The sequence below is a fragment of the Phoenix dactylifera genome, unplaced genomic scaffold, assembly GCF_009389715.1.
Source record: "Phoenix dactylifera cultivar Barhee BC4 unplaced genomic scaffold, palm_55x_up_171113_PBpolish2nd_filt_p 000832F, whole genome shotgun sequence".
In the NCBI taxonomy this organism is placed as follows: Eukaryota; Viridiplantae; Streptophyta; class Magnoliopsida; order Arecales; family Arecaceae; genus Phoenix; species Phoenix dactylifera.
Genome location: NW_024068198.1, coordinates 8768 through 22044, shown reverse-complemented (window position 1 = coordinate 22044; position 13277 = coordinate 8768). Strand labels below are relative to the sequence as shown.

At 37.5% G+C, this 13277-nt stretch overlaps 1 protein-coding gene and 1 pseudogene across 1 annotated transcript; one reads left to right on the top strand and one right to left on the bottom strand.

The window, feature by feature from the left end:
- The first annotated feature begins 2071 nt into the window (after positions 1–2071).
- Positions 2072–3427, top strand: LOC103703704 (sphinganine C4-monooxygenase 2-like). The gene is made up of 2 exons (XM_008786656.4): positions 2072–2425; positions 2736–3427. The coding sequence occupies exons 1-2, from the start codon at positions 2201–2203 to the stop codon at positions 3273–3275; spliced, it is 765 nt and encodes a 254-aa protein (XP_008784878.1). The 5' UTR covers positions 2072–2200; the 3' UTR covers positions 3276–3427.
- Positions 3428–10717: 7290 nt separating this feature from the next.
- Positions 10718–11678, bottom strand: LOC120107345 (annotated as a pseudogene).
- Between the last annotated feature and the right edge of the window lie 1599 nt (positions 11679–13277).

Genomic DNA, 13277 nt, shown 5'->3' with positions numbered 1-13277 from the left:
CTAGTGAGATACCCCCTTTTACAGTTTCAGTTAGATTCCGCTCTAGTTCAATATGATTAGGTATCCTAAAATAATGTAACTAATAGAAATACTAGATAATGCTAAAATTTAAAAATATTCTAAAAAAGCTAAAATTTTTGAGTAGATAGATCTCGACTTCTATATCAACTCTATCTTCTGTTCACTTTATCTAATTCTTCTCGATAGAGAGCTATGCTCGATCCAAGTCCTTACTCGGAAAAAAAAAGTTTGACTAGCCCATTTTGGGTTCTAAATGGTGAAATTTTATCCCAATTCAACTCACAGTTGTAGATCTCAAAAATTATAACCCATTTTTTTTTTTAAAAAAATTATCTCAATCGGGCATTGTATGATCCAAGTTATGACCTTTGAAAGTTTTGGCCTGCAACTTAGCTTTCCGATTTGGCAAATCTCGCCGCCAGATCCTATCCATCTTTGTTCATAGTAGCCAAAGTATTACACATTGAGTTTGATGATCCTCTTTGATAATGATACTGGCCAAAGTGATGTACATTGAGTATGGTGATCAATTCTAAATATTCATAGTGGCCATAGTAGTCCACATCAAATTAGGAGATTCTTCCAATATTCGTAGTAGACAAAATATTCTACATCGGGTTTGGTGATTTCCCTTGGATATTTATAATGGTCAAAGTGATCTACATCGATTTTGGTGATCCTTCTACAATACTCATAATTGTCAAAAGTGGTCCATATCGAGTTGCGTTATCTTCGTAGATTAGAGAATGCTATTTCAGTAGAACTTTGGAAGCCAAATTCTCAATATTAGAGTGGCTTAGATAACAATTGTGCTTGTTAACCCAAAATCATGATCTAGTTTTCGTTCTTGATTATTTATGGACACCTGATTCTTATATCTTATTGCCGATGGTGACTTGCTACTTGGAACCTCCCATTCCTTCTACATCAACGTGGAGAGGAATTAGGGAGAGAAAGACGAGGAGATTTCGCACAAAATAAAAATAGGCTGTGTAGCAAAGTGAGGCAATCATATGATACTATAAAATTCACCACGAGCTATTAAAGGCCAAGCCCTAACACTAAAAGGAGATCAAACCAATGACTTGAAATCAATTTACTTGCCAAGGTTATCGAGGGGGTGGTGAGCGTACACTCTTATTTATATTTTTTTCAAAAACTACTTTTTTTTATTACTAACATTGAGCACATGTAATGTATATTTGGAGAAGACATTTGATCGCTTTAAATGGATGGGGGAAAAAAAACTCAGTGTGAGTTTAATTATGAAGGGGTTATGATCCATATTAGCTAATGTAATCCGGATCCATGTAACCACGAAAAAAATTTCTTGAAACTTTCCCAAACTTCTCCAATCCATTGGAAGTTGGGACCCAAAACAAACACAGCCACGATTAAAAATTAAAGAATCATTTACTGGCTACTTATGAACTTAATGGCTACAAAAAAAAGTCCAGCCATAAGTTTTCTTTTTGTCCAATATAAAATAAAATTTATCTTTCTTTTGGAAAAACAAATACTTCGGTTACATCTAAATTAAACCTCCCTTAGAACCAAATGGCACGGTAGAAGGCGAGAAAATGTACGTGCGGTCCGAAGATTCTCCGTAAGAAGAGAACTAAGAAAGAACAAGCTGCCCTTTGACGACTGGCTCGCATATATAGGATATTGCTGTCCTCTATTTCCCTGGTCATCTAATAACGAGGGCACGTGCTTTGTTTTCTCGCGCATGAGGACAAAAATAGGGTTTTCCTCTCCTTAATCTGTGTCAAAAAGATATAAGTTTTTTTTTTTACAATACCTAGACCAGGTCAGTCAACATGCAACTTGTATAATTACCTTCTTAGGTAAACCTGCATGGGTTTTTTATAGTCATGCACATCCAGAAGTCCACGGGAGAACTTGAAGCGTCCCTATAACCAAGTTTTCCATGCCATTGCGTAAAGAAAAGTCCTCCGTCTTCGATGCCGCCTTTCTAGAATTGAATTTGAAGCCCGACAGCTATAAATGCCTCCCTTCCAGGCTCCAATACTTGCAAGAACAAAAGTGATAAGGGTTTCCCAGTGTTTCCAAACATCAAAACTCCAAACTTGGTGATCAGTTCTGTTATTTAGAACTCAAGACCAACAGCTAGCCATCATCCGGTTGAGTATCTCGTTGGATTGTTTCCGATAAAACCATGATGGCTTTCGAGCTCTCCGACGAAGTGTTGGGCACCTTCGTGCCGATCGTTGTGTATTGGGTGTTCTCGGGGATATATGGCTTGTTGGGCTACTTGGAGAACTACCGTCTCCACCCAAAGGGTGCAGAAGAGGAGAAGAACCTCGCCTCAAAAGGGGCTGTGCTTAAGGGTGTTCTCCTGCAGCAGGCCGTTCAGATCGCCGTCGTCTTCCTCATGCTGAAGGTACTCTAGATTTAGTAGTTCGTGAATCCTCCATTTTTATTCCTATTTTGGTCGAACAGTCCTACTAGCCAAAAGCCCAACCAACCACTTCCTTGGCTCTGTAGGTGAAATTTAGCCAAGCCTAAATCATCAACTTTTATACGAGCTGTTTTTTTTTCCATCCTCCGTCGCAACTTTTGTTCGTTCATTCAGCTTTACATATATTAGCCCTTCATGCACAAACTAGTTGGATCAACAGCAATTCATGCATGAAACTTTCATTTGATGTCTAAGTTCTCTAATCAGCATCATCTTCTATAAAATGATGCAGTTCATCAGCGACGAAAGTGGGGTTCCGAAGCCGCAACCTTCGCTCCTCGTGATGGCATGGCAGTTCTTGATCGCCATGGTGGTGTTGGACTCATGGCAGTACTTCGGCCATCGATACATGCACGTCAACAAGTTCTTGTACAAGCACATCCACTCCACCCACCATGCACTTATCGTCCCCTACGCCTATGGAGCTCTATACAACAACCCGCTCGAAGGCCTGATTCTCGACACCATCGGTGGCTCGCTAGCCTTCCTTCTCTCCGGCATGACTCCCCGCACCGGCATCTACTTCTTCTCCTTCGCCACCATCAAAACTGTCGACGTGCATTGTGGATTATGGTTTCCATGGAATCCACTCCAGTGGTTCTTCAACAACAACTGCGCCTATCATGACATTCACCACCAACTTAGAGGAAATAAGTACAACTTTGCGCAGCCCTTCTTCGTTGCTTGGGATAAGATTCTGGGCACCCACATGCCTTTTGTGGTTGAGGAGCGCAAGGGAGGGGGTTTCGAGGCCCGGCCGGTGAAATATTAATTAATTTAAGCCGTTGATCCATGCATGGCATCCTCTGTTGCCATTCGTCGAGTTTGGGAGTTCATAGTACTAAAAGACTCTGCTTGCACCTCTCAGATTTTTCCTTATGTATCTTGTGATGATTCAGTAATAATATGCGAATGTTCATGTAATCCAAAGTCCAAATTAACTCACATGATATTGATTAGATCTGAAAATTTTATTACTTATGGAAAATGAAGGAAATATTTTGTGCTTAAGCTTCCACTTAAAAAATGGTACGTTCTCCTGCTTGGAAATAGGCTTCCGGTGTCCCTTTCTTCATGCCAAGTCGCTCGTGTGGCTCTGCATTAAAGGTCAGGAGAGATATATTGGTAGTACTGATGTACCAGTCTGGAAGAATATTCAAAGGCTGATGAGGCAGTGAATGCGCAATAAAATGCACCGAATCAATCACCATAAGTTGCTGTCAAATGAAGCTTGAATCTGACAGGACGAAGCAGAGCGAACAATCTTGATCAAATTGGAATTTTAATGGCAATAGATTGAGTGAAGATCACTAGAATAAATATGAACTATTTCAACTATTAAAAAAAAAGGATTAGATAGGATGAGAAATGAAATTTTCGTATCAGAAAGTCGAATCCCATGCTAAATTTTTAGAAGCCATAACTTATCCATTGAAATTCTCTTCTATTTTGAAATATTATAATTCTTCGAACCATATGATGCGGCACCACCTTGTAAGTATGGGGCGCATTAAGCGATCAAGGCTAAATCTCATTGCTTTTGCTTGGGTTCTGAAACAGGCTGGTCGAAGCAATTTTTTTTTTTTGGAAAAGATTTTAACTATGTACAACTCTCAATCTGAGAAAAATTAGTTGGAGTGGTTGAGGATAAAGTTGATGTAGAAGTTGAGATATATTTTTTATAGAATTTTACTTTTTATGATTATTTTCTCTAACCATATCTATTTCGAAAAAGTTGTATTATCTTTCAACTAGATGATGACTTCGGTTGAATTTTGTGAGGATAAACCTCACTAGTATAAATAGGACTATATAACTTAGTTTATGATGGATTAATGAAAGAATAAAGGATGTAGACCATACTTTCGCCAATTTTTCTTATTTTTTTATAAATTTTTTTAAGAGATTCGAGTTGAACAGATTAAAGGAATTATTTTCTTCTTTCCGATCGGCTCATTTAGCTAATTATCAAGTACCATATTGGATTGGTTTTGTGATGGAGTGACCTAGAACCTAAGCTCACAGTTTTTGGATGGTTTCTTCTTATCATTAACAAACTCTCTAGCTAATTCTAGTTGTGGAATCCAACTTCTGTATTTTGTTCAAAGTTGTCCTCCTCCTTCCGTAAAAACATCCTTGCTAGTGTTCACAAATATAAACAAATTAGAAGTTAGCTATTTCTAATTGCAGGATCCTAGACCTCACGCTCAGTTCAAAGTTTTCTCCTCCTTTTTCATAAACACCCTCACTAATGTTTATAATTTTAAAAAGAATAGAACCTTAGCCAATCCTAATTGTGGGGTCCTAGATCCCCTATTTAGTTCGACAATTGTTGAATAATTCCGATGACAATTGTTGACTAAATTTGATGAATCTAATTCCAATTTAGTATAAGGTGTTTCTTTTTTTTCTCTCTTCCTTCTCACTTGAGAGTTTATATGGAGTTTATTTTTTTCAAAAAAAGGAAATAACATGGAGTTTTATTCAAGTTCGAGTTTAATCAGTACCAAAGACTGATCTTTTTTCGGTTTGACCAAGGCATAGACAGCTAGACAAACAAACACAAGTTACGTACAGCCATACAGGGATTAATTAATTAGTTCCCTGGTGCAGCTATCAAACTCTATCTGCGAGGTCCTGAAGGACAAGTATGATCAATGTATTAACTGATCACTACCCATTGCCTATTTGTTTGTTGGTGTAGTTTGTTTCCAATACATTTTCAGATGCTTATTGTTCAAGAGATCACTTATGATCTCTGATGTTATCTTATTTGTTTACGTGGAGCACCCTCGTTGAGATTTGATGAAGTCATTAGTAGTTCTCAAGTCCTCATGCTATCGTTTCCTTAAAGGTCACGAATCTGAACCCGGCCTGTTGAATGTTTTCTTTCAGAATAAGCATACGATTATGGGAACTGGGACTAGATCGAATTCCGGAAAACTGCGGGTTTTGTTGACTGCCCATACAATGTATCAGTTCGCATGCAACGACCGAGTCCCTTTCACAAGGAGGACTAATAAAGGGGCGTCTTGGAGCCATGTGTGGTGTGTGTGTGTGGTGTGGTGGTGTCTCTATATATATATATATATATATATATATATATATATATATATATATATATATCATTGGCTATAAGGCGAAATGCAGAATGTAGATCGTGTTCACACGATGGAAAAGTCTTCCAAGAGAGCGGCATCTGCATGCCAACCTTCCTATACATACAACATCATACATACACACACACACACACACACACACACACACACACACATATATATATATGGACGTATACAGACATGTATGTATGTATAGAGTCAAACATACATAGATATAACTTTGAAACTGAAAAATATATATTCTGACTGTTGATAATTGACCAACATGTAAAGGGCTTGTTTAGAGCCTATTTTTTCAAATATAATTTTCTCAGGCTATGCATGATTGACCCATATAATCAAGGACTCACAGACCAACATCAATTAGAAAGAATGCGATAAATTTTGAAATCAAATCAAAGCTCATTAAAAGCGTCACCATCTAAAAAAAATGATGCGAACCAAAAATATCGTAACATTATTTTCTGTGCTTGCATTATAGATGCATCTTCAATACTTTCTAAAGTGTTGGGGCATTTTCCTACGATGCATTTAAGCATTTGCAAGTGACCTAAAAAGTGCTGGCAATGTCAAAAAAATTTCTAATTATTATTATTATTATTATTGAACAAAAAGATATTAACCTAGGAAGTTGACAAATGCATGGATAAAATGTCTCTCAACCTACTAAAAAAATAACAAGACATTGACAAAGTCATCGTTAAATATCATATGAGTCATGGTCAAATATTGTTAGCGGTCTGCATGGTCTGCTTCCCAGCCTATCTCACATCGCTGTTATCATTGTCCACATGATTTTTTACTTTGATCCGGGGACTTGACAATATCTCAAGATGCTTAGATGATACTTTGAATGTTTAGGATATGGATATGCGTTGAAGGTCAGCTTTGCATGGAAAATGCTACAAACTAGGTTGAAAAATTATCATAACAGATATGGTATGGATGCCAATTAGTCATTGAGTTGAAATCAACTTTATCCTCACAATTTTCTTAAAAAGGTATCTTGATTAAACCAATCCTAGTTGCAGTAGCTTCTTTCATCTTGTTCATGTCATCATGTGGAAATTTATCATTTGTGGAACTTTGCAATTCTATGAGGTCTCATTCAACAAACCATGTGGTTTGAATCTAGAGTCAAGCTCATTTTTTTAAACAAAAATGAAGAGGAATATCGGGAGCATCATTGATGATTTCAAACAAATTAATAATAAAAAACCATCCAATTCAAATGCTAGAAAAAGAACATAAAACATGTAACGCATTAGGGTTAGCTGTTCGCATTTTTCATGGTGCAAGAGTTGCTACATTTACACATCTCGTCAGCCAAGCAAAATTTTTTGGCCACCAATTAAGTCACGGTCAAACATAGTTAGCCGCGTTATCGGACGTCTTGTTCCCTTCCTAGCTATCTCATGAAGTTGAAGTCATAGTCCGCTGACTTGATTGATTGGCCAGATTTGCTACACAATATATTCACCAACCCAGTTTGAATTTTGAAAGCCGCGGTCATTGTTAACATGATGTGCATCGTTCGGTTCCCAGTCCTATTCATGCATGCATGCAGATCCGACGCTGTAATAATTGAAATCATGAGAACCTATTGCCACCAAAAGACCTCAGTTGGCTGATAATGCAATACTAGTTTTTAATGATTATTGATTGGAAATAATGATACTGGCATAGCTAGAGGCTACCTATTTTGGTTTCGAAAGCTAAGAGGATGACTGCATTTGCAAACAAGTTTGCTGGTTTTCTTATTTGTGCTAAAAGATCGCTGATATTGATAGCAAAGTTAACCATGGAGTTTAATCTATCCTCTAAAACTGCAATAATGGAAAATTTCCTACATCCCGCGTAAATGGAGGGTAGTAGACGACGGTAATGTAGCATAGCTCCTGATTTTTATCAGATTAGACTAGAAATAAATTGACCATCGGAGAAAAAAAAGAGAGATGATATGCTAATGTCTCGTATGGGTTGTAAGTAATGGTCATGGATGAAAAATATTTCAGGGTGCTCACAACTACTGATTTGGCGATTTCATAATCAACTAACCCTCTTGTTCGCAACAAATCCCTCGAGTTGCACCGATCCTTCTTGTCGCATTGCAAAAAGGTTGTACATGTGCAGAAGCCTCATAGCACTAATCATTATGGATAATTTGCTGTATGTAATTCATTACAACTAAGCAAATGCTAAATTTAAATATCCAACCATCATCAAAACTGAGCATGGGCTCTCTCCTCTTAGGCTAACACAACTTGGTCCCTGTGTTCTTAGTCAGGCCAGCAAATTACACTCCTGGCCCACAATGGAGGCCACCAATTGTTCCAATTAAGAATTAAAATTTTGTCATTGTTGTGGTCACGCTTATAGTTTCCCATAGATAGGTCACTATATGTCATTTTACTATTCAAACGAGGAAATAGCGGTGTAATCGTAACCACACGGAGGACATTCCGGGGTCCAAGTCTAACGAGGCTCGACACCGACACTTACGTCAAAAACTGATGGCGTTTGACGACGAACCTGCTCAATAATTATTACGAGTCCTGCTCTTTCGAGCTGCTCAATGGCCTCCTCTACGTAATTCTTCCGAATTTGAATTTAAAACTTAACGAACTGGTCCACTTTAACCAAGCAAGTCGACGAGATACACGTTGCATGAGTGCTTCCTTTTAATTATATTTTAAACTTCGGTTTTCTTCAGAATCCTTTTTTCTTGTAAATATCGGACATTGCATAACTTAGCATTATATGGTCGGAACGGTTTCCTCCACCACGTGGAAATGTATTCGTCATTACTCCACAAAAAATATTTTTGATTGCAAATGTTCTTTAATGGCTGTTTTATTTCATGAAATGGTTGCAAGGGTCCATGGTGTTGCATTGCCCAGATGGAGAAAAGGATGGGATGTCATTGCTGCTGCGAATTATGGTTTGGTGTTTATGGATTGAAATAAATACAAGAAATTTCAGGTGCAATCTATTCAGCAGTCTGCAGCCCAGGGCATTCTAATAGGAGTTCTTTCAAAACAAAACAAAAAAAGAGAAGAAGAAAGAAAGAATTTTCAGAAACAGAAGTTAATTCTATTTAACTCAGTCAAATGAAGAACAAGTTTTGAACCGTTGTTTGGATCTTCCTCGACAGAAGTTTTTTGTCTTTTTTGAAATGACAATGCACGGTTATTGCTGCCTTTGTTTGCCAAACTTGGAATCTCTCGATTGTTGGAATCTCTCGATTGTAAATTTCCCTTTATACTTCCTCAAGAAAAAAAAAAAACTCCTTGTTCTCCTTTTTGCTTTCATTTTCTATTGTTTTCTCGTTGCCTTCTCTCGTACTTCCTTACATTTTCTTAGGCTCCATTTAGAAGAGCTTTTAAAGATCCAAAAGGCACTTTCTGACCTTCCAAAGCACTTTTGGATGAAAAAAGATATTTGGTAAAAATTTCGAAAAGCTATTTTAGCTTTTTCAGAAAACTAAAAACAACTTTTAAGAAGAAGTTTCATTTTGGAGCTTTTCGAAAAAGGTTTTAAACTTTGTTGGAAAGCTATTTTTTTTGACCAAAATATCTTATTTAAAAAGCCCTTTTTTCTCCCAAAATCCTCTATCCCGCTGCCTCTTGCTCTGCCACCCATCCCCTCCTCCCCCTCTTCAATGCCACCCTCAAGGCCCTCTCCCTCTCCCCGCCGTCGCCTCTGGTGCCCTCCGCCTCTTCCCCCTCTTTTTTTTTTTCCGATTCTTCGCTTTGTAAAATTAAGAAAGAAATTAAATTAAAAGAAGGAAGAGAGAAGGGGGAAAGAAATGGGGCTCCCAAACCGACTCCACGATGCCTCTAGCGACTCCATCCCGATCCTCCTCATCATGGCGGCTGCTGGGTGGGTCTCCTACCTCCGCTCCCTCTCTGCTGCCTCCTCCACTCCCTCGGCCTCCTATGCCTCCACCCCTCCTCCTCAGCGGCCGACGATCCCCTCTTCTCCGCTGCTGGGTTCGGCCTGCCGGACTCGTCGTCGTGGCCTCCTCCAGACGCCCCTTCACCTACGAGGCCTTGTCGTCTACGGCCGTGGAGAGGGAAAGGGAGGCGGCATTGGTGGTGGAGGGACGGAGGGGAATGGAGGTGGGCTGGGGGAGTCTGGCAGGGAGGCGGTAGAATTCGGCAAGGTGGTTGGAGGCGGGTTAGGGGAGAAGCTTCAGGAAGAAGAAAGAGAAGAAGGAGAAGGAAAAGAAAAGAAAAAAGAATAGAAAAATAAAAAGAAACAAGAAAAAGAAAAGAAAAAGAACTAAATAAATAAGATAATAATAAATAAAATATAAATATTAGTAATTATTTAACCAATTTTATCGCATGATTAGAAAATTTGTTAGAAAGATAAATGGTCATTCAGAAAGGAAAAAAATTAATTTACGCTAATAGTTATAGTATTTTATACTTTTATTATTGTGTATTGATACTATATAATTAATATTATTATAGTTATATGTATTATTCATAAGTACATGATATGTGTATGTTCAAATAATTTAATATTATATTAAAATTATTGCTGTCTATAGTATATAATGTTATATTACTATATTTAATAATATATTATATTACATTCAGTAATATTATACTATGTCATATATTTCAGTATATTTTTATATATAAACATGTTTATATTTTCTTATACTCTATGTGTATAATATTATGCAATGTTCTTTATGTTAATTTTGTCATCAAAGTACTTTCTTAGTTTATTTACCAAACACATTTTTTATAAAAACATTTACATTAGAAGTTCTACTTCCAACAGTTCATTTGTCCAAAGCTCTACTGCCAAAAAGCTTTCTCCAAGGCTGGGCCTTAAGAAAAGTGGGTTGGACGCCGCAAGATCTTTTCTCAAAAATAAGGGCAATGAGAGTCATTTTTATAGCTTGGATATGAATCTTGTACAGTTTATGGTATGGAAACAGAAACGACTTACAAATTGGTGGCTTTTCCTCCCTTACATCAAAACGAAGACACAATGAAATATTTTATAACACCGAGCACATCACAACTTAAAGATGGCATGTAGATGAACAGACTCGCTTGTTTGAAATGGTATTAGCTTAGCGTTTAGTTGGCCTTTGCTTCTCAGGCCTCCCACCAGCTCTCTTCTCCAGGGTGTAAGGCATGTGAGTTCCCAGAATTTTATCCCATGTGATGAAGAATGGCTGCGAGAAGTTGTACTTGGTGTGCCATAAAACTGGTGGTGGACATCATGGTATGCTGTGTTATTCCAAAGAAGAACATGTGGAAGATGTTCCAGGAAGACACAGACCGCAATGATACATACTGTATATCCTTTCGGCTGGAGAGGAGGAAGAAGAAGATAGATGTTCGAGGTGTCATGCCCGTACGACGAACGCCAGGGCTCCGCCGAGAGTGGTCCAAATGAGCGCCCCTCAATGGATGGTTCATATGGGTTCTCCGAAGGCGTAGGGGACGACGAGCGGTGGTTGCCAAGAGTGGATGTAGGCGGTACAAGAACTTGTTGAGGGCAGTTGCATGTACCCTGTGCCAGAAGTATTGGCCATGTATCGATAACAAACATGCCGATGAAGAACTGTTTCACAATCACAGTGATCGGAGTTCGAACATCTGAGGTGGTCGTGCTATCATCTCTGCTTAGCTGCAATGGTTGTTGAGGTTTACAGATTAGCAAATGAATATAATATTGCGTCATGAGAGCAATATAATTAATGCATGGTATTGTAGGCAATCTTATATGGGGAGTTTATTTATTTGTACCCTAAAAACAAGGAATGCAATGGCAGCCTGCAGCAGCTGTTGAAGAAGAACCCCTTTAACAACCTCACGCTTTGAGACCAAGTTCTTGGTGTCTTCATCTTTCTTCGAGTGCAACCGGTACTTCTCGAGGGAGCCAAGAATCATATATATACCCGAATAGATCCAGTAGACGGCAATGGGCACAAAAATGCCCAAAACCTCGTCAGAAGGAACATAATCCATTGCACCAAACTAATCGAAGCAAGACCTTGGAGAGGAGGAGGGAGAGGAGGGAGAGAAAATCCGCTTTTCGGGTACTTTTGAAGTTAAGTTCGTGGGCTTATATAGAAACGGGAAGCACTGTTTCTTCTCTTCTCGCCTTGAAAGTTCGGCCTCGGGCTAAAGAATCTCTGATCAAATCCAACTCCAAGGTTCCGTCAGCCGTAACCTTCCCCAGATATTATAATTAATAAGCTATTCAAATATTGCTATTATAATAAGTCCAACCGGAAAAAAAAGAAAAAGGAAAGCAAAGGTTCACAATCTATTGAATAGTCAATGATTTTTCAGCAGCGAAAAGTCCAACTTTTATTGAGAAAGAGTTGAAAGTCTAATTTTGTAAGCTTCCAGCTCAATAATAACGGCTTGGGGTGGAAGAAAGTTCCACATTTAGCTGAGACCCATGCATGGCTACGTGAAATTATTAGGCGGACTCAGAATAAATTCATCCAAACTTATGTTGCTATTACATATAAAAAAAATCAAATAAATTTATTTTAGATTCATGATGGGTCTTATCCATCTAATAATTTTTTCATGGCTATAGTTTCATCGAAGGTTCGCCGTTCAGTACCGATCTTGCACCGGTGCTACACTAGCATAGTATCGATATAAATTCAATATAAATTTGGGACATGTCGATACATTAAGTATTTTATGTTCATGAGTTATCTAATGTGCCCCACTGCCAACCATTCATTCTCATTTTGATGGTTGGATTTCTTTATCTCTCATCGATAAAAGAAATAATCATCATGGTATTCTTTCGATTAGAGAAACAAATAAGATTTACTTTGAGCGCCAATCAAGGAAGAAGAGAGGAGTTAATGCCCCGGAAAGCTACTGTAGTAGGCGCGTATTTCTCACTCCTGGAATAAATGAACGGGATGGGAAGAAAAGAAAACATCCTTTCATTGGTGCAACTGCCAAGTTCGTTAGGCCAAGTGAAAATTAAAATAAATTTAAAAATATACACTACTCTTTAACTGCAAGGTAAGTATAAAATAATGATAAATCAAATAAATTTTAAAAATATAAAATTGTTAATTCATAAAAATATGTCGAACATATTGATTATTTTTAATATTTTAAATAATAAAATGCTGAAAATATTTAGAAGAATAAAATAAACTTTTTTCTCATGTTCTATTAAAGGAAAAAAAATTAGTATTGCAATGTCATAACTTATTGTAAATAATCTTTTTTAATGACACATACAAGTTACAAATGACATTTTGTCGAGCTAAAGGTGCAATCTCCTTTAATATCCCATTTGGAGTTATTTTAAAATTTTAAAATTGATCTAGGATGTGGGATGTTGGCTAGTCCAATTATGTTCTGGAATGGTGGACATATGGATAGAGGTGTGAGACTACCAGCAATAATAAGATTCTGATTTATTTATTTTTTTATACTATCCATATAATTATTCATTTACCCTTAAATAGAGAAAAGAGATAAGAAGTAAATAATGATAAATTATCTTTTTCGGTCTTCGTGAAAACATATGGTTGTTGTGAAGAGAGAGAAGTATAAGAAAATTTTTTTATACACACTTTTGTTTTAAAAATTTAGCGTCAGAATTTTTACACAATTCATGCCTAAAAGGAAAACATTCCA

What these genes read in the sequence shown, in the direction of transcription:
- LOC103703704 (XM_008786656.4), top strand. Translation starts at nt 2,201, where the DNA reads ATGATGGCTTTCGAGCTCTCCGACGAAGTGTTGGGCACCTTCGTGCCG. An exon ending in TCGTCTTCCTCATGCTGAAG is followed by an intron (nt 2,426 to 2,735) that starts GTACTCTAGATT and finishes AAAATGATGCAG; the next exon opens with TTCATCAGCGACGAAAGTGG.